Genomic DNA, 27,496 nt, shown 5'->3' with positions numbered 1-27,496 from the left:
ATTAAAAAGGTCGAACGCGCACACATTTCATTATAGAGAAGTGATAAAATGATTAGTTTTAAAGAAATAGTGTCTGTGTTAAGTGTTTAGAGGTAATCAAAAATGTATGGAGGGACGGTCGGAACATCCACTGCTGGCGTATATTTTTATAGTATAAAATAATAATTTTACATATTTAGAAAAGCATAGACTGGTTGTTAATTGAAAAAAGGTGAAATAATGAAATATGAAAATCAATTACTTAATCACCAATTTTTTTTTGTTAATTGATTTTAATCAAGTTTTTATTTGATATTGTATAAGCTACTGACTTGAACGTATAATTGAATTATTATTTATTTATCTGCACTAATATTATAAAGAGGAACACTTTGTTTGTTTGTTTGATTGTAATGAATAGGCTCATAAACTACTGGACCGATTTTGATGAAATTTGGCACAGACAATCTTTAGAGTTTAGACCCTGAGAAAGAACATAGGCTACTTTTTATTGCGAAATATGTACCACGGGCGAAGCCGGAGCGGACCGCTAGTTCAGAGATAAGTAATTGATATTTTTTCTATTCAAGGTTTCCATGTCTGGGCCGTGAAGAAAGGGAAAAATGGGTAAAATTTGTCCAAAACAACCGCAGTGAAGAAACCTGGTTACCATCCGATCACAGCATCCGATAGAACTTGCGTCTGTTCATTGCATTTTCGCGATGAGGATAATTAATATACCTACCACAAAAGCGGGAAGGCGTTTTCTAAAGAAGTCTGCTGTTCCTTGTATTGATGTTATTAATAATAATAAAATTTTACGGATTTGTATAACAAATAAAATATTATTTTAGCCATCACTAACATTATGTTATATAATATTATATTTATTTTAGCCGAAGGTGTGCTACAATAGTACTGGAACAATGCAAGCAATTTCTGAGCCGGGAACATGTTCTGAGGATGATGAACTAAATAAACATTTTGTACAAAATTACACGGCTTTTATTTTTTTTCTAAAAAAGGCTCAATTTGTAAGGACTAAGGAATAAAACTTCCCTTAGCCCTGACTGAACCTAAAACCCGAAAAAAATTAAATTATTCCATATGACGTCACTATTTACATCATCCTATACCTATTATATGCCAGATATTGTTAGCCCCGCGTAGTAAAGTCAGTTTATACCTAAAATAAATAATAAGTAAGTACAAAGAAAATTTCAAGTCAACGTGCATGTAAGGAGTGGCACCCAATAAAATAGACAGAATGAAACAAAGTGTCGCCTCTATAGGTAGCGGTGAGTCAGTGACATCGCATAATCTATGACTGTCTAGCCGTCGCCCGTCATTCGCGCGCCCCGCGCCGCCGCGCTTGGCGCACAGATTCTGTTCGTGGTGTCTGCTCCATATATTATGTAGCTCAATGCAATATAAAGTATAAAAAAATGTTCACAATATAAATCAATCAATACGTATCGTATACAAGTGGTTAACAGTTAACACCTAATTTCGTTAAACTATTTATGATAATACAAAAACTTGGTTGGTTCTTCTAAGTGGCGTGCGATAATTGTTACACGTCATCTAACAGTTAACACTTAGTAACATTAACATTTCATATCTCAATACGTTCTTTACACTTGTATCGTTTAATATTACAAAGGCTATTACTATACACTCATAAGCCATAAATCAAAAGTACTTAAATTTCTAAGGCCCTTCGCTCATGGAGCTACTCAAAAAGAACTACCTAGTCACAAAATCAAATTACTAACGAGTTGCCTGAGCGTCACAGCCCATACATGTTCTATGGAGATTCGCACACGACGCGACCAGTTATGGCTGGTTCACACTTTGATTAGTGCGAGTGCAGGTGATGAGTAGTACTACGTGTGGACAGCGACTGTTTAGTGCGAGTGTTTAGTAGGCTGTGTAGTAAAGTGAATAGAAGCGTGTTCTATTTTTTTGCGAGTGGACTGCGAGTAGCCACGTCCCGCGCGCCCTCCCTTCCCCCTCACTCGCAGTGTGCCTGCCTAAACACGTCTGGACAGGAGTGTTTAGTGTTTAGTGTTTAGCGTAGTGTGTAGCGTCGCGAATTTCACCATTGTCCTGCACTCGCACTAATCACCTGCACTCGCAGTTGAATTGGACACTACTCGCACTACACACCTGCACTCGCACTAATCACCTGCACTCGCACTAATCAAAGTGTGAACCAGCCATTAGGTACTAACTGGTGAGTAACGCGTTAGCAACCAATCACGCGCGACGCGTCGTGCCGGTCTCCACGCTACTGGTTTCCCGAGTTTCTTTGTTTTTTATGATAAAAATGAACGAGCAAACATTGACAAGTGACTGAAACCTTATAACTTGAGTAGCGTTGTATGCGAGATACAATTTGTAACCATTTTGTAACTGGTTTGTAATCGTAATTACTGATTAGTTCAGTCATTATTGAGTAGCTCCATGAGCGAAGGGCCTAAGTAGTAAACATTTCAATCAAAACTCAACACAAACATAAATTTGAAATACCGTACTTAAAACGTTAAACAATGAACTCGTTTCAAAATTACTTAAGTTCTATTATTTATTAAATACGATGTGTTGATTACTAAGTATTTACATATTAAACATTTCTATGAAGTCTTATGAACACTTATAATCATCGTAATTCTAATAATTAATATAAAATAGTTAAAAGTTTGAAACAATTACAAATACAATACTATTACCACACTATTACCTAAATCGTACTGGTAATCGTATAGCTCTTCCACTACGCGTGGTATGTTTGTTAGACAATTCGCTACTTGGAATTTGTATTGGAACCTCAGTATCTGCCCCAGATGTCGTATCACTATCATCATTCAAAAAATATGCAGGTTTTAGACGGTCTACAGATATTCTAACTTTCCTGCCAGTCATTTGAATGTAAAGTACCTTTACCTCTCGACTCAACACACGATAAGGACCGTCGTATGTTGTTTGTAAAGGCTTACGTACTGCGTCGTTTCTTACAAAAACATAATCGCACTTTTCTAAATCGGGGTGAATAAATATGTTCCGCTTTTCATTCTGCCTAATAGCTACTGACTGATATTTCCTAATAGTATCTCTTAATTTACTTACATACTCAAGACTGCTTAGATCTATTTCTAAACTCGATTTTTTATCGTAATAATCACCTGGTAATCGTAAAGTTGTTCCGTACGTTATTTCTGCTGCGCTTATGCCGGTATCACTTCTTACTGCTGTTCTAAGTCCTAGCAACACAGTTGGTAATTCCGTAACCCAAGATGATGATATATTGCATAAACGAGCCGTTAATGCCGCTATAAGCGACCTATGCCAACGCTCTACTGCCCCGTTACTCTGTGGGTGGTAAGGTGTCGTACGCAACTTATTAATACCTAATAACTTCATTAGTGTAGCAAATAATTGACTTTCGAATTGGCGTCCTTGATCGCTTGTTAGCTTTTTCGGACAACCAAAACGAGAGATCCATCCTTTATATTATATTACACGCGAAATCGTTTCAGCAGTTAAATATCTTTCGTAGGAAAACATTCTGGCCATCGCGTCCCCCTATGAACTATGGTTAGGCAATACCTAAAACCTTCTGGTGAAGTGGGTAAAGGTCCAATTAAATCAACATGAATATGTTCAAACCTATCGCACTGCGGAAACGATCCTAAACCTGACACTGACACTGTATGTCGATTAACCTTCGATCGTTGACATTCAATGCATGTTTTAGCCCATTGGCCAACGTGACGATTCATATTTGGCCAATAAAAACGATTTTGAATCAATTTGCGTGTAGTCCTTATTCCGGGATGACTTAAATTATGTACACTATCAAAAGCAATACGTCGAAATTTATCAGTCAAGTAGGGTCTAATTTTATCATTATCTAAATTACTTACAATATATAAATGTACCGCTTTCAGGTAACATAATTTTCTTTAACCTATTATCAAGCGCGTCACACACGGTGAAGATACTACATATAATATTTTATCTTAAGATACTGTTATATTTTATATTACAGTATCTTAACGCTTCCGGTATCAGCGTTCGGACCATCATTTTTCTTTTTGTCATGACAAAATCTTAAGATAAAATCTTCACCGTGTGTGACGCGCTTTGGCGTCTTTCGAATTAGATAATTGTAACATATAAGAATCTTGTTGTTGTTCCTTAGCAAGTTGATTGAAATACATATTATCACGATAAAAATAGGAATTATGAGATGTTTTACCGCGATCAATAAAAAAAACTAGCCTTCAACTATTTTAATTGCAAATTACATCAAAATCGATTCTGAAGTCATCGAATTTATAAATTAGTATGGATAACACTAATCACAACGCAACTCCTTTTCAATTTTTTTTGATAATAATTTCTATGAAGTATCGACACGAAATTGCATGTTGATCTTTTAAATTCATACAGTTTTAACAAAATCTCTCATTTAAAATAAATAAGATTGTTGCCAGCGAATTAATTTCCTGCGGATTTCCTTGCAAATATTTATTCATTAATACTTAAAAAGGTACGCTACTATTCGCGCCCTATTTCGTTGTGCTAAAATCTCTGTGGCTAAAACCACACTGGAGGCAGCCAGAAAAATACAGGCTGCAGATACGCCTCTTCTTTCTGATTCTGGCAATGTATAGTACTTAATCGTTGTGTGCACAGGCGATTATTCCGTAACTATTGCAAATACATATAAAATAAACTTTATATTGATATCGAAAGTACTTTACCTAATGAGTAAAATGGGAATAATATTTTTTTTAAATAAAATGAGAAATATCCAAAAATGTTACATTAAACACTCTCATACATTTTGTATTCAAAGTTGATTTTGGAAGTGACGTCCTCAGTGGGCAATACGATGAGGAGCTCTATTTACAGTTTTATTGAAATAAAATGAACTTTCCTTAAAATTTGTGAAGTAACGTAAGCAAAACAGCAAAATAATAAATCTTTCATATTAAAATCATTGAGATAATATTACTACCGTGTATGGAGGAGACACCACGAACAAAATCCGTGCGCCATTTTTAAGCTCTAACTAAGTTTTAAAAATTATTATCTAGTTAGGTACTTACCGATGAAAAGTTATGTTAGTCACTTTTCCGTATTATTTGTATGATTTGTGCAATATCGTAACACACACGAAGGCATATTTGATGCGTTTCACTTTAAAACAAAAAATGAGCGTGCAGTTAAGCCATATGGCTTATGTTGAGCGGAACATAAGTGATGTAGGCGGTGTCGTCTCCATATATATATCTCAATGATTAAAATGTATTTGTTATTTTTTTTAGGAAGTGTTTAAAGTTACAATTTTAAGATATTTCTCGTTAAATTTTTAAAAGTTATTGTCATTTTACTCATTATATAAAATACTTTCGATATAAATAAAAAGTTTTTTAATACCTGCAATAGTTACGGAATAATCGCCGCGCATACTTAACGATTACACCCTGTATAAATCAAATTTGGAAAAAGTGTAAGTTAGATTTAATTTCCCCAAATTATTTTTTTAACTGTATTATTTTTAAACTTTTTCAATAAAGATTTTTTTTTTGAATAATGTAAAAAAAAAAAAGATACGCCTTTTTTCTCTCAAGGGCAGAGTTAGTAGGTATTCTTAAAGTTATAAATAAAAACAACCATAATATAATTACTATCATTTAATAAGCATGTAAACTAACAGCTTCTATATAAAATGTCTCATAATCTCTAAACGATTTTCCATCTATCGTTCGATTTGTAGAAACAAATTTCTTCATTTCATTATCAGACCAAAATTGAAGATTCCCTTGTCCTATTTCTAAGTTCTTTTTCGTCCTTTGCAAGACCGCCATGTTTTCTGCTATTTGTTTCTTTATGTTGTCTATGTTTTTCTCTTCAGCCTCTGTCTTGTCTGTGATATCTGAAAATTATTTTTATTTTATAAATGAAATTATTAAATATTATAATATTAGTTCGCAATAATTAAATTATAAAGACAATGCGCAGATAAAGTAACTTGTGTTGACATAATAATATGATAAATATACCTTTTTAAAAACCTATTTAAAATAGATAGAGAAATATAGCGTATTTAAAATCCAAAAAATAGAGAATAACGAAGAATTAGTTTAGCCGCTTGTTAAAATTTAGATAACAACTAGCTTCCGCCCGCGGCATTGCCCGCGTGGTGTTTTGATAAAAGGTAGCCTATGTTCTTTCTCAGTGTCTAATTGTAAATTGTCTGTGCCAAATTTCATCAAAATTGGTCGAGAGGGAAAGACAGACAGAGACACAGAGTTACTTTCGCATTTATTTATAACCATTGACATACTATAAACAACTGACCTCATAATGTCCTTTTAAAAGGTAGCAAAAAATCGTTCAAATTAACACCTTATTTCATTGTAATAATGTTCAAATTATCATATACGCTCATTGTAAACTCTGCCTTATCGACGAGGAAGCAGAGTTTGGCATCTGACAATTTTTAAGGTTGATTGTGAGACTAATTGTTTATTGTACATCAATGTATTTAACTGATATAAAATTTGTCAAGCAACTGAAAGTATTAGATGAGTTTTTTGAAGTGAAACTTCTTTAGACGCGTTGAGAGTAAAATTTCAAGGTTGTTCATAGCAATACCGTCACGTTATGGAGTAAGGCGACGATTTTGGCATATTTGAATCTTGCCAAAGAAGTTTCACTTCTATCACCTGTGCTCGGCACACACGCTCTTTTTTATCATATTAAAGTACGGTCTAAATCTAAACTAATATTATAAAGCTGAGGAGTTTGTTTTTTTGTTTGAACGCGCTAATCTCTAGAACTAATCCGATTTGAAAAATTATTTCGGTGTTAGATAGCCCATTCTTCGAGGAAGAAGCGGAGCCACGCGGGTGAAACCGCGGAGCGCACCTAGTAAATAATAACATACCTATGTCTATATTCCGCATTTCTCCGCTGCTCAACGATTTTAGAACTCCATTCAATTGCTCTTTTTGTTGTGCATATGAAATCATCATAAGTACATTATGTTTCAAGTTAGAAGACGGACAAATTGCGGGCGTGAGATCTCTCTCCAACCACGTTTCTTGTAAACGCGATAAACACGATTGTAGTGATTCGAAAATCCATATTTTATCACCGCTGTAATAAAAAAAAATAGATTAGAAATTTTCAAAGAATAGAAAAAACTTCGATCACGAAGCGGGATTTATAAATTTTATTCATTTATAATTAACTATAGGTCCGCCCCGGCTTCACCCGTGATACATATTTCGCAATAAAAGGTAGCCTATGTCCTTTCTCGGGTATCAAAATATCTCCGTACCAAATTTCATGCAAATTGGTTCAGTAGTTTAGGCGTAACAGACAGACAGACAGGGTTACTTTCGCATTTATAATATTAGTATGGATTTGAATGCTATGAAACTAAATATCAAATTCTAGCTTAGTAGATATATATATCTATTTTTAGTGATGTGTGTCAAATTAATAATTCGAATGAAGTTTTGGGAGATCTTTTGACAATAACCCCATTATGTTATAGATTAATTACTTATTATTATACAACAAAGGAGGCTTATTTAATACTAGGTTTCCGCCCGCGGCTTCGCCCGCGCAGTCAAAGAAAAACCCGCATAGTTCCCGTTCCCGTGGGTTTCCGGGATTGCGTCATTTTTCCGGGATAAAAAGTAGCCTATGTCCTTTCTCGGGTATAAAAATATCTCCATACCAAATTTCATGAAAATTGGTTCAGTAGTTTAGGCGTGATTGAGTAACAGACAGATAGAGTTACTTTCGCATTTATAATATTAGTATGGATTATTTAAATTGATTCCAATCTCATGCAATATTTAAAGTACCATAATGAAGATTTATAAAAAAAACTACAGTTTCATTAGATTTGTGAGAAACCACTGATTTTTGGTTTTTTATAACTGGGCATTTATGTATAGTAAGTACATACCTTTCCAAAACGATTTTCCTGTTTTTCTCAAGGTTAAACTTCTTCAAGTATACTCTCAACTCGTCCGTGAATTTTGGATTATTTTCTGAAATTATAAAAAAGTGTCCTTCACTATCACTAGTATAAAACAAAGTCGCTTTCTCTGTCCCTATGTCCCTTTGTATGCTTAAATCTTTAAAACTACGCAACGGATTTTGATGCGGTTTTTAATAGATAGAGTGATTCAAGAGGAAGGTTTTAGTATATAATTTATTATGTTTTAGACAAAGCGGGCGAAGCCGCGGGCTTAAAGCTAGCTATAAATAACTAGCAAATCTGGCGAACTCCGTTTCGCCACCAGAGACACCTTTTCTTTGCTATAAACCTCACGCAGCCCGAGACCTTTCCAACGAATGCAAAACCGTGGAAGTTGGAACTCGGTTCGTGCGTTCTGGAGTTATAGCGTCAGGAAGGAAAACCCGACTTATTTTTATATATGTAGTAGATAAGAAATATATTAATTAAATACCATGTACGAAAGATGTCTCAGAGACATCAAGAATCATGCTCAAGTTGTTTTTGTTTCTTGCTTTATCACATCTCTCCGTGAAGAATTTGCGTAATGTCGATATCGACTCTTGTGGGAAATCTAATTGTACACCTGCAAATATTATTATAATTTATTTTTACTGTGTTTGTTCGTTTGTCTCTCTTAGAGCGGCTGTACACGGGCAGCTCGAGCAGTTAACGGCTGAGCGACGTGCACGGACTGCTCAAGCCAAGAAGCTTATATTTAATACACTGGAGATTTCAGTATGAACATTAACTTGTAACAAGAAAATATGACCTTGAATGACGTCTATAGGTTTTTTTATTCCTTTCACACCTAACTAACTACCTAGGTGTGAAAGGGATAAAAAAACATACAGGCGTCATTCAACGTCAAGTTAGGTGTAGTTTTAGGCAAGTTAGGTGTGAAAGGGATAAAAAAACATACAGGCGTCATTCATGGTCATATTTTCTTGTTACAAGTTAATGTTCATACTGAAAGCTCCAGTGTATTAGATATAAGCTTCTTGGCTCGAGCAGTCCGTGTACGGCAGTGAATCAATGTGTATAGTTCACCGCGCGATCGCTTCAAGCTTTGGGAAATAAATGTAATTTTATTTTATTTATTTTTTTTAAGCCGTCTGTCTCAATTGCTTGAAGCGGTCCGTGTACGGCCCTTACACATCGCAACGGAGAAATTTTATATTTTTTGCGTCTGAAGATATTTAGAAATCTATCTTGTAATGTCTTTTCTTGCCGTTTCTTTTCCGTAGAAACTGTTTTGTATCCTAAATGGCAAAACTTTGTCATGACGATTCAAAGTGCTTCTAGTAGTAGTCCAATTAAATAATTAATAAATGTTCTTTATTAAACTTATCAATAAATACATTATAATTTAAAAAAAAAAGACGGGTTGCACTCCGGGAGTGCCGGCAGAAGTGAAAACTTGATTATTAACGTTGAGCATGTTTGATATTTTGGAATGGTATCCGTCTTACGCTTATTCGATCAGGTCACGTGTCCTGACGCGAGTTTAAGATTTTATACCCATTACAGAAAAAGTGCTCAACGCCGCTAAAGAAGTTTTCACTTCAAAAAGAATAGAAAAAATTAGATCAGACGTCAGGCATTGTCCTGGACTGGCATAAGACGCGGGTTCAAATCCCGCCTCGTGTTAGAATTTTTTCTATCCTTAAAAAATATATTTATAAAGCATTTGAATGCCATAAAATCTAAATAACACATTCAATAATTACATTTAAAAACCAAATAAATACCTTTAAACCGATCCTCCATAGCGCCATCACTATGAAACCCGTTGAACACAGCGAGCAAACATTCCTTAATGTTAATTATTTTCCGCTCAGTCATAGATAGAGATTCTTTCATCCTCATTATTTCGTCTCTCGTGTTTTCCTGTAAAATATAATATGAAATGAAACTTTTTTTAGGCGCGTTGAGTAAAATTTCAAGGTCGCGTCATGGCATTACCGTCACGTCATAGTGTAAGGCGACGATATATTGTGTTGTACTTGTTATTACGTAGATAATTTAAATTCTTATTCACACGTAAGAAAGGCACCATAATATTTTATTATGGACACATACACAAAAAATATATTATATAGTATATAATAGGCAATAATATAATATAGGATACAATGTAGGCATAGTGAATTATTGTTTTTATTTCATGTATAAACTATATCACTACATCACTACATATAAAATATATTCATCTGCTGTCTGTTTGCGATAAACTCAAAGCTGCTGAACAGATTTTCATTCTGTTTTAAGTTAGTAGGTACGTTTTTCTGCAATATACATAATTCGTTAAGTACTAGATGACGCAGACGAAGCCACAGGCAGAATGCTAGTTTATTATTACTAAAAATACGTTCAAATAAACAAAATATAATAATTAATAGACTCACGATATCCTTATCAATACTGACGATACGTCGGATAGTCGTACGACTGTCGTCTGTCGTGTCGTCGCCGTGTGCTCTAAACACGCCCGATCTAGATATTAGATCGTCTCGGAGTAGTCTAAGTGTATTAACTCTTGCTTCTGAACGAGCTCTTTCACAACGCAGTACTAATAGTTCACATGCCTCGCCTGCTAGGCAATTCTGTAAAAAAAAAATTGTGTAAATTAATATTATGTAGTGTTGTAAATTATAAGTACATATGCATATTTAATAAATAATATACATGTAAAAAGTGCAAATATACGAATAAACATATGAAATGAGGTAATTACTTTCAGATTTAAATACAGAATATTATGTTTTACAGATACTGGTAAATTCATACTGAATAATATCATAACTGAGAGATTAAATTGTTTAAATGGTATGATTTGACTCAAAAAATACTCATCTATTAAGCTATTGCATAGCTTTTATCTGAGACTTTGAGCGCGGCGACCGAATGTAAAATTCCGTAACGAAAATACCTAACACCCCCCACTCCAACCGGTACAGCGATGCGATGGTACCTATGCAATAGCTTTACCGCGGCAGTAATCGAGTGCCACACGTATTTTGTTTTTTTTTAATCTACATGATATAGCTAATTTTTTTTCGTTCTGGCTCAACCCATTTGAAGTCGGTAATCGGCTTTCCTCACGAATATGTTAAAAAATGTACATATTTTTATTCAAATTTTTTTTTTTTTAAATAAGTAAATAGCTGCACTCACATCAAGCATTTCAATACTCGCTGTTAGCTTGGACCTCGCCTGTTTAATAAGCAGTTGGTTCTTCACACTCTCAAGCGCTAAGCTGCTGTGTAGCGCTGCAGTGTGAGTTAGTACTGATTGCGGTGTGTTTCTGAAAAATTTTATATTAACGTGATAATGTTTTTAAAATCGTTTTAGTCTGGTGACATGTTCAGAAACTTGTGTCACACCAAAACCTAACGAGCGCGATCGCAGGTCTAACGAGAAAGAGACGGACCGATCTCCCGTCTCATCTCGAGCGCTGCCACCAATAAGACGTTATCACGTAAACATCTCGATCGTAAACCTACTTTACAAACAACCAATTTTTTTATAAATTATAATTATCTTTATTTTCCTTTAAATCTATACTAATATTATAAAGCTGAAGAGTTTGTTTGAATGCGCTTATCTCAGGAACTGCTGGTCCACTGTGATGGTCCAGTAGATGGTGGTAGTAGGTCTGAATTTAAAAATTCTTTCGTTGTTAGATAGCCCATTTATCCAGGAAAACTATAAGGCTATATATTATCATCACGCTAAGGCCAACAGGAGCGGAGCACTGCGGGTAAAACCGCGGAGCACAGCTAGTAGGATATATGTATATTTACTTTTGATGTGATCAAACATTTAAAAAAGAGCACATGTGTCAGAAGTGAAACTTCTTTGGCAACATTCAAAGATAAATCATCGCTTTACTCCATGACATGACGGCATTGCCATGAAGCGACCTTGAAATTTTACCCTCAATGCGCCCAATGAAAAATCACTTCAAAAATTGCAAATATTTTTTTGTTATTTATTTATTTATAAAAATAGTTAACTTACTTATGTTTAACCGAATTCCCCTCATGTTTAGTGTTAACGCTCGTCAACTGTGAATCAAGCGCCACCCGCTTTTCGTACAGTTGCGTCCAGAGAGCATCGCCGCGGCATTTCACTAGCGACGCTATTGTTTCCTCTGAAATTATAGAAATATCATATAGGGTCAACCGGGGCAAATGCAACTATGGGGCTATGGCAACTAGTTATCATAACTAATTTATTAGAGTTGTTGTAATAAATCGCCACCTATGATTCAATAGCTCAACGACTAATAAATCTTACAAGTAATAGATGGTGCCCCTACGCAGTGGCGTGCCTAGGGTGTAAGGACTGGGCAAGCCCAAAGTTTTCAAAGTTTTTGCTGGGTACCCTTTTCTTGAATTAGAAACCTTCCTAAGGTATATACTGTGTAATTACCGAATCAAATCTTCTAAATTTTCACGCGCGCCCGCTAACAGTTGAGTCAAACGTTTATCATTAAAATCGATAAATTATAATTATTAAACTGTATGACATTATATTATTAATAAAATTGAACAGATCATTTATATTCTAATAATTCAAAACAGCGATCTTCTGAAGGAAAGATTTTATAACATCGGAATCGGAATCGGAATCGGAAGAAAGTAGGTGATTGTTTTAGAATTCAATTACCTACCTAACAACTTTCAATTATTGATAATTCAATAAGGCGTTCTTGGCCTTGTGTATTTCTTAAATACGTACCTATGAATTCGATTTAACGATGAGAAAGCACGCTCCGTGGAAGAACTACCTTATACCTACTAGCAGAAATCATAACTACCAAGTACCAAATATGCAAGTTTCAACAGCTGGGGCTTCTAACTTCTAAGCAATTCTTATTCATGAAATCGATTAATTCGTAAACATATTTTAATTAAAATTTCGTTTATGTGACTTACTAGCTGTTTGGGTAATGCACAAATCGGGAGTTGGTTTTTATGAAGAAATTAATTGATGTTTTTCAGTAAAGTTTAATGATTTTAGTTTTTACCTTTCCCCCGCTGAGCACAAAGCAAACCATCACAATTTACAACACAATCTGCTGTCGCGACACTCATTTTATCACAAAATTCGAAAAAACATAACCTAAATTACACCCGCTCAAACAAACTATACCTAATAACAATAATATTCACGACGTTCGTTCGCGCAATCGTAACTATCTTCACACTGTTAAAGCCGGGCTTTATCGTGGCTTTATTTTCCATACAGATTGCTATAGAATTCTATGGCTAGGTATGTAGCTACTTAGACGAAATTTCATACGTTAGAAGAGATGAGCGCAAAGCCCGGTAAAAGCCCACGCGTGCAAGCGAGACAACTACATGTTATAATCCATCCAATTTAGATTGTAACGTCAAAATAAAAGGTACGACCTTATTCTGATAGGAAGAAGGATGAAATTAAAAGTTTACTCGAATTCGTCATTGTTTTATGCTAGGCGTATTATATATTATATTGTAGGTGAGTTTTCATTGAATTTCGGAGCAAATTATGAACTGCTCATTGCGCGCGAATATTCAAACGTGAATTTGGTTATTTTCCTATCTCGTAGCGAATTTCTAAGGCAAGCCGGGCTTTTCGGCTTGTATGAACGTACCGCCGCGCCACTGCCCCTACGATGAAAACTATTTGATTGATAGGCCATTGTGTCAAACCGCTATTTTGAAGTTGGTGTGCGTAAAAACAGGTGTCGAGTTTTGCAGACAAAAAAATTGTTTAGGAGTGAGTTTTTGCAGGTGTTTTTGATTGGACACGATTATCACAAGCCGTTAAGCATATTTCATTTATATTTTTAGTGCGTTAGTTGACTCTATTTTGTGTTATTGATGCAGTTACAATTGCCTCATGAAAATTTCACTGTGGGGTTATTGCAACTGTGAGGTTAGTTACAATAGCCCCTTATATTTTTGTATGAAACTAAAAACACTAGTGATGTGACAGTGTCGATATTTTGATTATGTATCCTTCTTGGTAGTCAAAATATACTTTCTTTATGATTAATTAAAGAAGAACCATCGATTATTTCTTCGATATTATACCCAGAGACGGGTTTATAAGTAAAATTCAAATTAGATAAAGCGTGGTTAAAGAATATAAGTAACTAAAAACGATAGGTAGGATAGTTCTGTGATTGTTCAAGTAATTTTTAGTAAACGGTTGATTAACTAATAAACGTATTTTGTTTGGTTTACGTTTTAAACAATATTTAACACAAAGAATATTATTTGTTCTGACCAAAAACTAAAATTGACTTAGTAGGTAGTACACTGTTATTTTTTTTTGTTGCGATTTAAAGTGGTAAATCAAAGTAGGTACATGAGTTTTTCCTCTAAATAATGCGGCGCCATCTACGATCGCAACGTTATCGTATATATATATATATAGAATAATAAAAATATATCGATGAATAAGTTTTTTGCATTCCCCACACTAATTCTCTAACAAATAGTTGCATTTGCCCCACAATCAGAAAAATAAGATTTTTCCTGAAAACTTGTCCTTGCTACACGGTAATCCAGTTCAAAATCCTATGAATAACATGAAATCTCATAAATATATTCTATATTCGTTGTTTTATATGAAATAGAAGAAGAGCTATGGCAGTTAGTTGCATTTACCCCCGACTAGGGGTTAATGTAACTTTTTCTACCAATTTTAGGAAATATTCTCACTACCAGTTATTTATAAGACTACTGTATTGCTTGATTGGTTGAAAATAATCTTGAATAAATACAAAAATCACTAAATGGGTCAAATAAATGACCAAATGTAAAAGGAGATAACTGCAACCGATCAAACTTGAAACTTGTTATTTTTTAGTTGCATTTGCCCCGGTTGACCCTAATACTTATAGCACAGAATACATAATAGTAGCTAAACGCTACAGAACGGACACTCTCCGCCTCCCGCCAAAATTAAACACTTACCTCACCCCCGCGCGATCACGCTATAGATGGCCCGCATTTTTCCGTAAGGACGATACGCAACGAAGATTGACAACATTAATCAAATTGACTTAAAGTAATTTTATTATTTTGGATTTGTGATTATCGTTTTTCGTAGAAAATGGTTAGATATTGTGCTGTTTACGGATGTATTTCATCAGAAAAACGCGAATTTTTTTTTTACGCTAGTCAAAAATGTGCCAACCATAAAGCGTTAACACACACATTTGCAGTCTCTACAGTGTGACTGTCAAAACGATAATTTTGTATGGAGTGTCCGGGGTGTGCCTATAGCCTTCCTCGATGAATGGGCTATCTAACACCGAAAGAATTTTTCAAATCCGACCGTTCGTGACATTTGCGCGTTCTAACAAACAAACTCTTTAGCTTTATAATATTAGTATAGATTTGTTTTATTTGTATACTAGCGGTCCTCCCCGGCTTCGCCCGTGTTTACGTTTTCTCTCTATAAGAACAATCCTCATACTTCAAGGAATATTACAAAAAAGAATTAACGAAATCGGTTCAGCTGTCCTCGAGTTTTGTGCTTACCAACACATTTTGTGATTCATTTTTATATCATACTAGCAGTCCGCCCCGGCTTAGCCCGTGGTACATAATATTTACGTTTTCTCTACATAAGAACCATCCTCGTACTTCAAGCAATATAATAAAAAAAGAATTATCGAAATCGGTTCAGCCGTTCTCGAGTTATGCGCTTACTAACACATTTTGCGATTCATTTTTATATATAAGATGATTTATATGTAATATTAGGCAGATGTCTTATTGTAAACTAAAAATATGTTGGATATTCATTCGCATTGTTTGTATATTTTCAAATGATTTTCTATACTATTGTCTCCTTGTTACAAAAGTGAGACATTATTTAAAAATTATTAATGGCCTACCTGATTCCGATTCATTGGTTGACATCACAGATGTATTGGAGTTTCCTTTCGTTGGACTGTTCCTTTTCAATAAGGACATGCATTTTTCCAATTTATTCTGAAAACAGAGTATTCACCAACTTTACAATATTTTTATTATTTGTGCTATTTCTACCTATAAATTCAAATGTCTTGTTTCTACACTAACTAAATCTAATAAAAAAAATGAACAACAAATACATTAAACAATATTATTTATACTATGACAAAATAACAAATAGCTTACAGACACTTTCAAGTGTTATTTAAATTTAAAACAATATGGTTAGCACAGAAAATATATTCTTAGTGATTTACTTATACACTTAAAAACTTTTAATCACATTTATTACACACACACACATATTTATTAATAAAAAAATTATTTCTTACCTGAACCTCATCTTCAATGCCAATAAAACAAATAGAATCAGAAATATGTTTTGTTTCATTCAAGTTTTTCATTTTACATTCCAAATCTTCATATATCTGCTGTAACAGCCAAGCCCGTCTCTGCAAGTCCTTCACTTTTTGCTGTGATAGATTCCTTTTGGCCACTGTAATATACAATAACTCAAATATTTAACAACTAGCTTACCGCCCGCGGCTTCGCCTGCTTTGAATTAAACCTAATAAATTATATACTAAAACCTTCCTCTTGAATCACTCTATCTAAATTTTTATGACTTTACTAAAAACACTCTATTAAATTTTTTTTCGAATTTATAAATTTATATTCACTCTATTTATTTAAAAAAACCGCATCGAAATCCGTTCCGTAGTTTGAAAGATTTAAGCATACAAAGGGACATAGGGACAGAGAAAGTGACTTTGTTTTATACTATGTAGTGATTATTCACTCATATCATTCTAGTATTATGTCTCTAAATTCAGAAAAGCTCATGGGTCTATCAGAATAGATTAGAATATGTAATTTGCTTCCATGTCAGTAAGCTAGAGCAGACGTTTTGCAGTATTTTTTAAAGAGATGAGTGATGGAGAAAGTTAATGCAAATAATTTGTTAAGTTTTTTACAAACCAGGCGAAGCAGCAAACTAAAAAAAAATTACATTAGAAACCTTTTTTTTGTAGGAATGATAATTTTTCTTATAAAATAATTTCATTTGTTTGAGAAACATCAAAATAATTATCAGTAGCTTCACCGCAATTAATCTAAAGAAAGTTGATTGCCATTACTGAATATTAAGTTATTTCTTTTTCAATTTTATAAATACTTAAAGATTAAAGACATACAACTATTTAGAAAAACTCACATTCACTAGATATCCTATCCATCAGATAGTTCAAATCATTATGTGCTTGTTTCACTCTTGCCTCCGCCTCATTTGCCTTCTTCCTGACTTCCACTTGTTGGTTCCATACAGTCAGCTCAAGAGGTTCTATCACACTTTGATTCCTCTGTAAAAACAATTATTGATTATGGTTTAATGTTTACAGTGGTATAATAGATTTTACATAACAATAACTATAGGTATTTATTTATTTATTTATTTATAAATACTTTATTGCACTTAAAGATAACAAAACAAGAAATACAAACACTTAAATATAACTTACACTAAGTACAATTGGCGGTCTTATCGCTTAGAGCGATTTCTTCCAGACAACCTTTGGTACAATAGAGGAATAAATACCAAAATACATAAATGGGTAGTGCAATAATAACTATGATAAAGGATACACATACATATTATATATATTGTGATATAAACTAAATACGTAAAAGGGAATAGAGATTCGAAGAAAAATACCATACTAAAATAATACATAGTAATTAATAGTACGTATATAATATAAATAAATTTTATGTACGGCTAACACTGAGAAAGTGAGATTTAACCATACATTTAGAACTATGAATATGTATGTATTTGAATGTTTCTAAAGTACATAACATGTTATTGGTGTTTAAATTTCTACAAATATGTTAGACCCAGCTCAAGATTATGCTTTTAACTTCATACCTCATTGAATGGGCTCCGCTTTTTACACTTAGTAATGTCGTCCATGAAGACTTGCAATCTTCTCTGACGAATTATTTGTTTGGATTGCACATGTTCTATTAAACATCGCCATACCATGTAATACTGGCCTCGGCACATCCTAAAATGATGGGAAATTATTGATATAAATTTTACCGATACACAAAAGTTTAAATGATATTTACAACACTGAACACATGAAAAAGGCAATGCTAGTACTTACTGAGATATCTTTTCGACAGATGGTACTTTTTCAGCAGGACATCCCATTGCCAGCAACCATTCTGAAAACTTATACGGCACTTCATCGCCACTTAACTTTTCTGTATTCATTTTGAATAACACTGTGCTCGCTCTGTGTTACCTATTAGTTATAGCAATAATATTCTACTTGTATGTTTAAACAATTCTTTGTATTATACCCTCACTTGCATTTACTTATAATCGCCTGACTCGTATCTCTTAAAAAATCACTGATCACAACAAAATAAAGGAAATTGTTTATTTTGAAGTTCGTATGTAAATCAAACACAAAATCAACGCTTCAACTTTTAAAATTTTAACCGCTACCGTTTACGTTCGGAATTAGGATTGACAACTCATATTTTATATAAAATATTTTCAATAATTATTTACTTAATTTATTATAATATTAAAGGTTACGTTTAGGACATTGATTATTTATTATAACATAATTTTTGAAAATAGAGGGAATTTAATTGAATTAATAAAATTCCAGTTGTTGAACTGATAAACCAGAACTTGTCAAACAGTCAAAGTCAGTCAACGTGACACTTCCCAGATGATCCTTGTTTTCAAGTTTTTATTTGCTTTTCTTTTGGGTTTAAAAAATAATATAGAATGTTAGGAAATTTAAAAGATTTCATTTCAGTCGTGCAAGATGGTTTAAGTTCGAGTAACAATCTGCGGCAGACATTACAAGAGGTTCAGAAGGTGACAAATATATTTAAAGATAAGCAAAAAACATCGACTGAAAGTAGAGTTAACTTTGGAGCAGGGGGTGCCTTATTAGAAAAATACCAAGAACAATGGGCTGAACTTCATGAAAACGCCGATAACAACGCAAAAGCAGCCGAAGAGGTCGATAAATTAATTCTTCAATTGCATGAAATTTCTAAGAAACGTTTAAAAACAGCTACAGAGTTGGCTAATAATATGGGTCACTTGCCTACCTTAACAGCAAATGTAGCTCAATGTATGGACAGTTTAAAGAATGTACAAATTTTATTAAAAGATGTTGAAGAACAATTGATAGAGTTTGAAGATATTGTTGAAAGGTCAAATATGGAGAAATGGAAACTTGATCATCATTACGAATTAAGTCTTTACAAGAAAAAGAAAATGGGTAATTCACTGCATCTATACTAATATTTACTTATTTATTTTTAATATTATAAAGCTAAAGGTTTGAACACGCTAATCTCGGGAACTACTGGTTCGATTTGAAAAAATTGTTAGATAGTCCATATATCGAAGAAGGCTATAGGCTACATATCATATCGCTAAGACCAACAGGAGCGGAGTACTGCGGGTAAAACCGCGGAGCACAGCTAGTTTAAAAATACTTTAGTACCTAATCAAATGTGATGTTTTTTCAAAACACATTATCTCTACCTTTTTTAAATTCAAATACATAGAGCATAAGTATTTGCTCTCACTTTCAGTGCAATCCATTAAAAGTTTACAATAACATGTCAGAAACCTTAAAGAAACAAAAGTGGATAATTTTTCTACTAGATATTTTTTTATAATTACAGTCCAATTAGAAGAAACAAGAACGAGACTAGCCAAAGAGAATGAAGAACGTAATAATGAGATAGAGCGGCAACAGTTAGCCGAGCTGCAAGTTAAGAGAGAGAACAGTGCTGCCGCATTTCAGAGTGATGTAGCCAGATATTTGACTAGTGGGAGCTTACCTACGGGTATGAATTTATTTATTTATCATGTTTATAAAAAAACTGTTTAAGACACAAACAAAATAGTAAAAATTAAGTTAATTCTAGGCAATACTATATTGCTAAAGTTAATAAAAAATATAGAATTATGTGATATTTATTACCTGTAGATTTACACATATTTCAGTCAAATCTAAACTCTTTGTCCTTGTCCAAACTGCACTGCCTATATATCTTATTTCTAGTAAGGGCCGATTTTTCAATCCCGAGATAAACAGTCTAATAACTACCCCTCAAATAGATTTATTCAATTATTTATCTGACTCATAACGGCTCGCCTATTTTTCAATCGTGATTTATTTGATGAATGACTATCTGACCAAATATTTCCATATTGGCAGCTCTGCTCTCGGAGTGGCGAAACAAACATATTATATTAGTCAGGTTAGAGGGGGATAGAGTAAACTCTTGCAATTTGTCAACAACCGTCTTTATGACTCACGTCAGGAGTGCATTTTAAGTTTGTCTTGTATTGCTCTTGTCTTCTATGATTGTTGATTGTTGTTTTGATTCGAGTAAACAGTTTGGTTAAATTTTGGTTTTGGTTGTGTTTCAATTTATATATTTTACGATGGAAATGACATACTTAAAGGCAGCGTTCGGCAAATTTTCAATGGCATGGTCATCAGTACTATCAAAAACATCAATTTCAATATGATTTTAATTGATAATAATTATATAGAAAGAGGTTTAATTGTTAATAATTCTACGCTCTATGTTATTGTGGTTATGACTTGGTTATGACATACGAAAATATCCCAAATTTGACGCGTCAGTTGTCAACTCAAACGGCTAACCGTCGAATAGCGCGCTATCTGGCCGTTGGAGCGGCAAATAGATTTATTCCTCAAATAACGTAGTTATTCGATAGATAAGTCCTATTCGTCTATTGAAAAATTGAATATTTTGTTAACTGAAGAATAAAGTCTATCTAGCTGTTTATCTGGGCATTGAAAAATCGGCCCTAAAACTAGTAAATTAGTTCACATGTACCCTTTTCTAACACATTAAGTTTTCGTCATCATCATATACCTACATGGTATTATTATATACCATAGGATATACCATTTAGTAGTTCGACGCCCCCTTGGTACAGTGGTTAACGCGTGAGCGTAGCACCCAGGGGTCGTGGGTTCGATTCCCGGTGGAGACGAAGAAAAAAAAATGTCTCGGTCTGGTAGGACACAGAAGGCTTGTCCCTACTAGACCTGACTTCACTTATACTATTTATAAATATTTTTTCAGGTACTGGCCAAGAACCTCCATCCACAACGCTTGAGCAAATTGAACTAGATGTTGACCAAACTGACTTAGAGAAGTTCCTCGAAGAAACTTGACGTAAAGAAATTACTATGTTAGTGTTAATGACAGAGCTTTTATAGTTTTAAGAAATTTTATCAATTGTTGATCAACTTGTTGCTAATGTTAATCCAATCGGGAACAAAATAAAACACCAAATATAACAAATCCATATAAAAATGTATTTTTTTTCATGACTAAACATCTAAGCAATTTTTAGGTCAACATTTTCATCAACTGAAATTGTTTTCTTAATATCGAGTAAAGATAAATACAAAAATATATATACAAACTATTTATGACTAGTAAAAGTACATTTTTTGAGATCACTCGCTTCAAAATCGTTACACTACACCCACATGAACACATTGTAAAAAGTGAGTATCAAAAATGTCTCGACTACTAAAAGTCAACGTTGGACGCTAACATTGTTCACGGTCACGAGAAATTTTCAAACGGTGTCGACTTTTGGTAGCCCAAGACGCTATTTCCATGATTCGTTGATATTTCTAAGTTTTTCGCATGATCGGATGTAAGTCGCCAGCACCGTGGGCGGACATCTTTACTTTACCAGTTATATGGTTCTTAATACATGGCCCTGCATCTTTTATAGAACCTGGTGGTTCCTCTAAATCTTCATCAGAGGAAAAATCCGAAACGCAAGAGGACAGATGCCTCTTTTTCGGAGGCATCAAGTGTAATGTCCATCGCATTGCGCCTTTATGATTCGTTTTGTTGTTTCTGTATTCATTATCTGTGTCAGATGCTGCTCTTTGCGAATCACTTTTAATATTCCTTGGTGTTTTAGAAGGCCGGTGGCTTTGTTCTTTTTTCTCCCCCCTCGGGGGGGCGTGGCAGTTTTTTAAATTCGTTACGCTACTGGTGTGGCCTCTAGCGTTGAGATCGGGAAAATTTTGCGAATATATAACAACGCTATCAACGGACTTTTCTTTAGGAAATTTTGGTGATTGCTTTTTATTATTCGCGTCAACATCTGCTATTGACGACGTCTTTTTCTCTGCTGAATTACCGCTGCTACAACTAGTATTACTATTGCTGGTGCTATATTGTTCAACCGCTTCTTTTTCCAACTCCTGAAATTTCGAATCTATACTTTCATCGGAACCTTTGTATTGTTCCAAGGCTTCTTTTTCAAGTTCTTCAAATTTATTGTCTACGTTGGACGTTCTGAGACGGGTTTGTAAAACAATTTTAGGATTTAGTTTTAAAATACCGGGCACGACGAGTTTTTGAGATAGTCTAATGCATCCTGCTGTTAAATTGATTGGCGGAGGAGCGCTCATGCTGAGGACAGTACTGTATAGCCGTTTCGTTCTCATTTCGTTTTCTGTTGGCGCCGAACTCGTCGATGCGATTTGACCATCTTCAACAACTTTTTCTTTCTGTGTACTTTTTGGGCTATCCTGTTTTTCATCTTTTTGTTCTATTGGTGGTTCATCGTTATTCTCTTTTGGTTCTTCAATTTTAGAATCATTATCATCATTTTCCTCTGTTTTTTGTATTACAGCATTCTGGGGTTGAGGTTTAGGGCATTTTTGTTCCTGTCTGGCCGCTAAATGTTCACGCGGCCACCATATACTGCATCGTCTGTCTGTGCAGCGTAAAGGTCTTTGTCCTGTGGGCGCGTATCGGCTTACATTCGTTCCGCGGTAGAGGGGGCACCGAGCCGCTGTGGCTCGCATTAGTGCCTGCATGCTCGCTGAATAGCGGCTTATTGCGCGTTGACAGTCTGTCAGTTGTGGCGGTCTGGGTGCTTCGAAATGGAACTGCAAAATTAAAAAAAAAATGATTGGTATTTTTGAAATATGTACTTTCAAAAAAATAAGGCAATAATATGACATGTAGAACTGTTAAGATCTATACTAATTCGTCCTATCTTAAAATTAAACTGAACGAAAGGTTTTCCTTCTAGGTCCTTAATATGAGAATTATCAATAGAAATCCAATTAGGTAACTTTGCAGTGTCTAAACTGAAAACTCTAAATACATTGCAACTGGGAAATTAAAATAACCTTGCAAGTGGGATCACAGACGAGTTGTGCTGGCGCATCCAAGCAATACAACGGTGGTGGAGCCAGAGCCGACGGTCTCCTCGGCTGTCGCCTCCTGGCCCTCATCTTCCTGGTCACTTGCGGGGGACTGGGTGCTCTGTGTCTCGAACATTCAGGATCGTTATCTTGCCAGAACTTTCTTACGCTGCGTATTCTTGCTTCTAGGTTCGCCTCCTCAACAGTCCGTGCCCCAGACGGGCCACAGCGCTCGCTAGCTGCCGATCGGTGCCCGTTAATTGTCATATAAAAGAGTTATGTCCAAAAATGAAGAGTAGTCTTTGTGGATGAGTGAAAAATGAAATGAATGATTGCGATCAAAATAGAAAGGGATACTTTAAACTGGTCTGGTAATATTAATGTGTTAAAATAAAGTTAAATGGATTTTTCATATTTTCTATTGACACTATTGCTCAGCTATAAATCAAGGATCTATTTTACTTAATGGTAATATTTTTGATTCTTGTCGAGTAATTAACATTTCTCATCGCTATATGTTACCTCCGTTCAATCATTTCAAGTACCTATTGTATAAATATTTATTTAATAAATAAAAAATAACCCACAAATCGTCATCAGCCGGTATTCTGTATTGTCTGCGACGCCGCGGGAGCATGCCGCGGTCCGACGGTTCCTCTATCAGCTTTCGAAACCAATATTCAACCTAAATAATTATATTTTTAGGTAACTAAGTTATTGTAAATTTATATGCAAATCTTGACGTGTATTTAAATTTCTAAAATATTTCATGGATTGACCATACTATATAATTATAATATTATAAATGCGAAAGTAACTCTGTCTGTCTGTCTGTTACTCAATCACGCCTAAACTACTGAACCAATTTTCATGAAACTTGGTATGGAGATATTTTGATACTCGAGAAAGGACATAGGCTACTTTTTATCCCGGGAAAATGACGCAATCCCGGAAATCCCACGGGAACGGGAACTATGCGGGTTTTTCTTTGACTGCGCGGGTGAAGCCGCGGGCGGAAACCTAGTTTTAATATATTTATGGCATTAGGTTCAATGCCTACGTTAAAATTCATATTTGGTTGCGATATGTACACAGCTAACTTGGCATACGAAGGATCGTATAACTTGGGTGTAATAATAACAAACAAAACCTTTTTTTCTAATTCGCTTTGCCTATAAGTTATACAAATGTTTTGTCCTTATAGCATAGCACCGTATTAGGTAAATATTTTATAGCAACTAAGTGGAATCAACTCGTTGCATGCACAATGAAGAAGTTGCTAGCAACACTATGTTGCAGAATTAATAACGCGTGTTGAAATATACTCGCCATAGGAACGTCAAAATTCAATTTACCAGCAATATTGTACATCAATTTGTTCAACAAATGTTGCTATTTTTAGGCTTTAATATGTCTGAAAAAGGCTGTAATCTGATACGATACTATGAGTACAAACAAACCTATAAATTTAATGTTTATATTACCTCTGCCAACATCCAACATTCAGTAACATCAGTGTTCTCACACCCTTGAGCGCAGTATGGACGGATACGTATGCTTTCATTTGGGTTTGTGTAACAGCTCTCCCTAACATACATTATCTAATTCAATAACATTTATAATTAAATTAATAGATAATTTAGCGCAAATGTTTTTTTTGTTATTGAAACACAAAAATAAAGGTTACTCGAACTACCGTCAATGTTATAAAAAATGTGGCCTTTTGTCTTATCAGATGTAAATATTAATCAAGGAAATATGTACGTAATTTAGTTTAACAAATATTATCATATAGGGAATATTATTATGTTCTTAAAATAAATAAAATACATTACCTATGCTCGTCATAATAAAAGTTTCCATAGTATTGTGCTAGCCTAGATTCAGGAATAACTTCTTTCACGCTTCTCCGACCGCTCGACGTACCATTTTCTATAACGAGAATAACGATATGAATATAATTAAAATAACAAGTTAAATAAAATATGGATAACTCGAGATATTAGATGAAAATTATACTGCATTAAATTATATTACATGCAACCAATATTATTGCTAATGTCTCGGTCTGGCAGGACACAGAAGGCAGATAACCTACTTGTTCCTAAAGAAAAACGATCAGTGAAACAGATTTATAATGCATGTCCCCCTTACCCCACTAGAGGACATGGGACTAAAAAAAAATATTCTTGCTAATATAAAAATAAGTCGGGTATTCCTTCCTGACGCTATAACTCCAGAACGCACGAACCGATTTCCACGATTTTGCATTCGTTGGAAAGGTCTCGGGCTGCGTGAGGTTTATAGCAAAGAAAAGGTGTCTCCAGTCTCTGGTGACGAAACGGAGTTCGCCGGATTTGATAGTTGCTAATAATATAAATTCAATGTCATATAGTTACCATCAAATATATGAAAAACACAACGAGATTGATTATCGCATCGCGACTTTAAACTATAGAACGTTCTAGAATAATAAATGAATACTTGATGATAATTTTGAGCTTGGAATTATATGAAGAAATATAACGAACCCGTTATTTCACATTGATTCGTCTGGCAGTGCGACTCGGTTCTCGTGTCTTGAAGTATTTGCGAAACGCGACAGTGTTGAGCCAAGAGGCGCTGAAAAATTGTAATTTACATGTTAAAATGTGGAATCTTAATAATTTATCTTATTATTTGTATAGCAATAAATCATATATGCAATGGTTTATTCTTCTACGGACGCGGCGGAGTCCGAAATCCTACCTCATTACCGATTTTCTTATATCTAGGTATCTTTTTATATGTATACATATTTAGGGGTATTTTCACTATTTATATAATAATCAATCATCTATTTACTGATGTCTTGATGTCTACGCGGCGCCGACGGGAAAAGTACTCATAAATATTCCATGCTGTGGTTAGCACATAAAGATATTTAAAGGCCTTGTCTATAGAATGAGTCTAATGTAGTCTATCGTCACGTCGGATCAGTTTTCAGATGTAAGTATTGATGGTGCAATACTTCGTAACTAATAAGTAATCTGTGTTATTATTTTATACAAGGATACTTTCTATATTCTATTATTTGATTCCGGAAATCTGTGACTATCATGGGCGTGGACATCAAGGTTTTGTAAAACTTGAAGTTTTATACCTTAAAGACCATTTGTTTGACAATTTTTATCTGATAATACCTGGTTTGCAACTATAAAGTCATCAGGAGGTTCAGAAGCCCATGTAAGATCAGCACAAAGGGCTACATGTGCCCACGTAGGCGGGTAACGATCCACTTCGAAGGTCATTCAATGTGACATCTCACTAATACAACTAATTATCTTTAGAATAACAAACGTACTAATACAATAAACACTAATTTTTCAACGGACAAACTAACGGTAAAACTGTGAATAAAAATGCCAACAATTTAAAAGACATTGGTAGTTAAATCTACAATAACAAAATTTTCCACTTTTTTGATAGATACATGATAAACATTTTTTTTCTTTTTTATTTCAAATCTCTGTTCGAATTTGGTTGTAAATGATGGAGGGTGTCATCTCGATGGCTCGGTGTGCGCGCAGTTCTGTATATTGTTAAAGAAAAAAAGGTTTCATGTATTTGGAATTGGATAAATACTTCCCCATTTCAAGACAAAAAGTAAGAAGTAAGCAATTACTGAAAGCGCCAAGATGAGACAAATCACAGGCGTTGTTGTGTAAGGCCGCATTTCCATCTGCAAGAAAACTTCCGCAAGAAATGTCCGACAGTCTGTCTGAGAGCAGCTTGCAAGTCTACTTGCAGGTGGAAACGCGGAATTAGACTTGCAAGCTCACAAGCTGCATGGAAACGCGGCCTGGGTTGAATTAAAATCGACGTTGACCAGGCGGAAAATTAATTCAGTGTTTTCTTGTTTATTTTATGAAAGAAGATGGTAAAATAAAACCCCTTAAAACCAGCAGTAGTCGACAGGTAAGTCGAGGGTCGCAAGTATGTATATTGCATAATAAGTAGTTAATATGACCTCTTGTCCAAAGTACCTATAAAATATTTTCATACTCTCGTTTTCAAAACTTAAATTATCTTTCCATTTTATAATATCTAAAAGCTTCAGTCTATGTTTTTTTCATTACAATCAATGTACAAACATCATATTGATGACCTTGAATAACGATCGAATTTTTGAAGACGTTACTTTGGTAATATGAAAAGTTGTATTAGTAGTTGTATTAGAA

The 27,496-nt window shown here is 34.4% G+C and overlaps 3 protein-coding genes across 4 annotated transcripts; 1 reads left to right on the top strand and 2 right to left on the bottom strand.

The window, feature by feature from the left end:
- Positions 1 to 5,669: 5,669 nt before the first annotated feature.
- Positions 5,670 to 18,464, bottom strand: LOC149897689 (uncharacterized). Its single transcript, XM_090116489.1, has 13 exons — positions 18,177 to 18,464; positions 17,936 to 18,074; positions 17,225 to 17,369; positions 16,344 to 16,507; positions 15,933 to 16,029; positions 12,053 to 12,185; positions 11,207 to 11,336; positions 10,438 to 10,635; positions 9,781 to 9,919; positions 8,484 to 8,615; positions 7,976 to 8,060; positions 6,941 to 7,152; positions 5,670 to 5,926 (listed from the first exon to the last, which is right to left on the bottom strand). Exons 1-13 carry the CDS (start codon positions 18,284 to 18,286, stop codon positions 5,685 to 5,687), a joined length of 1,926 nt encoding a protein of 641 aa, XP_089972615.1. The 5' UTR covers positions 18,287 to 18,464; the 3' UTR covers positions 5,670 to 5,684.
- A 276-nt stretch (positions 18,465 to 18,740) lies between these two features.
- On the top strand, positions 18,741 to 21,412 carry LOC149897688 (dysbindin-like). Its single transcript, XM_090116394.1, has 3 exons — positions 18,741 to 19,319; positions 19,732 to 19,896; positions 21,175 to 21,412. Exons 1-3 carry the CDS (start codon positions 18,815 to 18,817, stop codon positions 21,264 to 21,266), a joined length of 762 nt encoding a protein of 253 aa, XP_089972520.1. The 5' UTR covers positions 18,741 to 18,814; the 3' UTR covers positions 21,267 to 21,412.
- A 109-nt stretch (positions 21,413 to 21,521) lies between these two features.
- Positions 21,522 to 26,566, bottom strand: LOC149897687 (uncharacterized). 2 transcript variants are annotated; one of them, XM_090116391.1, is made up of 7 exons: positions 26,459 to 26,566; positions 25,801 to 25,898; positions 25,112 to 25,249; positions 24,761 to 24,863; positions 23,864 to 23,961; positions 23,262 to 23,511; positions 21,522 to 23,015 (listed from the first exon to the last, which is right to left on the bottom strand). In XM_090116391.1, the coding sequence occupies exons 1-7, from the start codon at positions 26,564 to 26,566 to the stop codon at positions 21,738 to 21,740; spliced, it is 2,073 nt and encodes a 690-aa protein (XP_089972517.1). In that variant the 3' UTR covers positions 21,522 to 21,737. The 2 variants fall into 2 exon arrangements, with proteins under 2 accessions (XP_089972517.1, XP_089972518.1); XM_090116392.1 differs by having other exon boundaries at positions 25,112 to 25,208; positions 25,808 to 25,898.
- Between the last annotated feature and the right edge of the window lie 930 nt (positions 26,567 to 27,496).

Source organism: Colias eurytheme, chromosome 25 (assembly GCF_061535395.1).
Source record: "Colias eurytheme isolate Ceu_HAF_F1 chromosome 25, ilColEury1 Martin Lab GWU primary, whole genome shotgun sequence".
Taxonomy (NCBI): domain Eukaryota; kingdom Metazoa; phylum Arthropoda; class Insecta; order Lepidoptera; family Pieridae; genus Colias; species Colias eurytheme.
The sequence above is the reverse complement of the archived record's forward strand: the minus strand, read 5'-3'. Positions and strand labels throughout refer to the sequence as shown.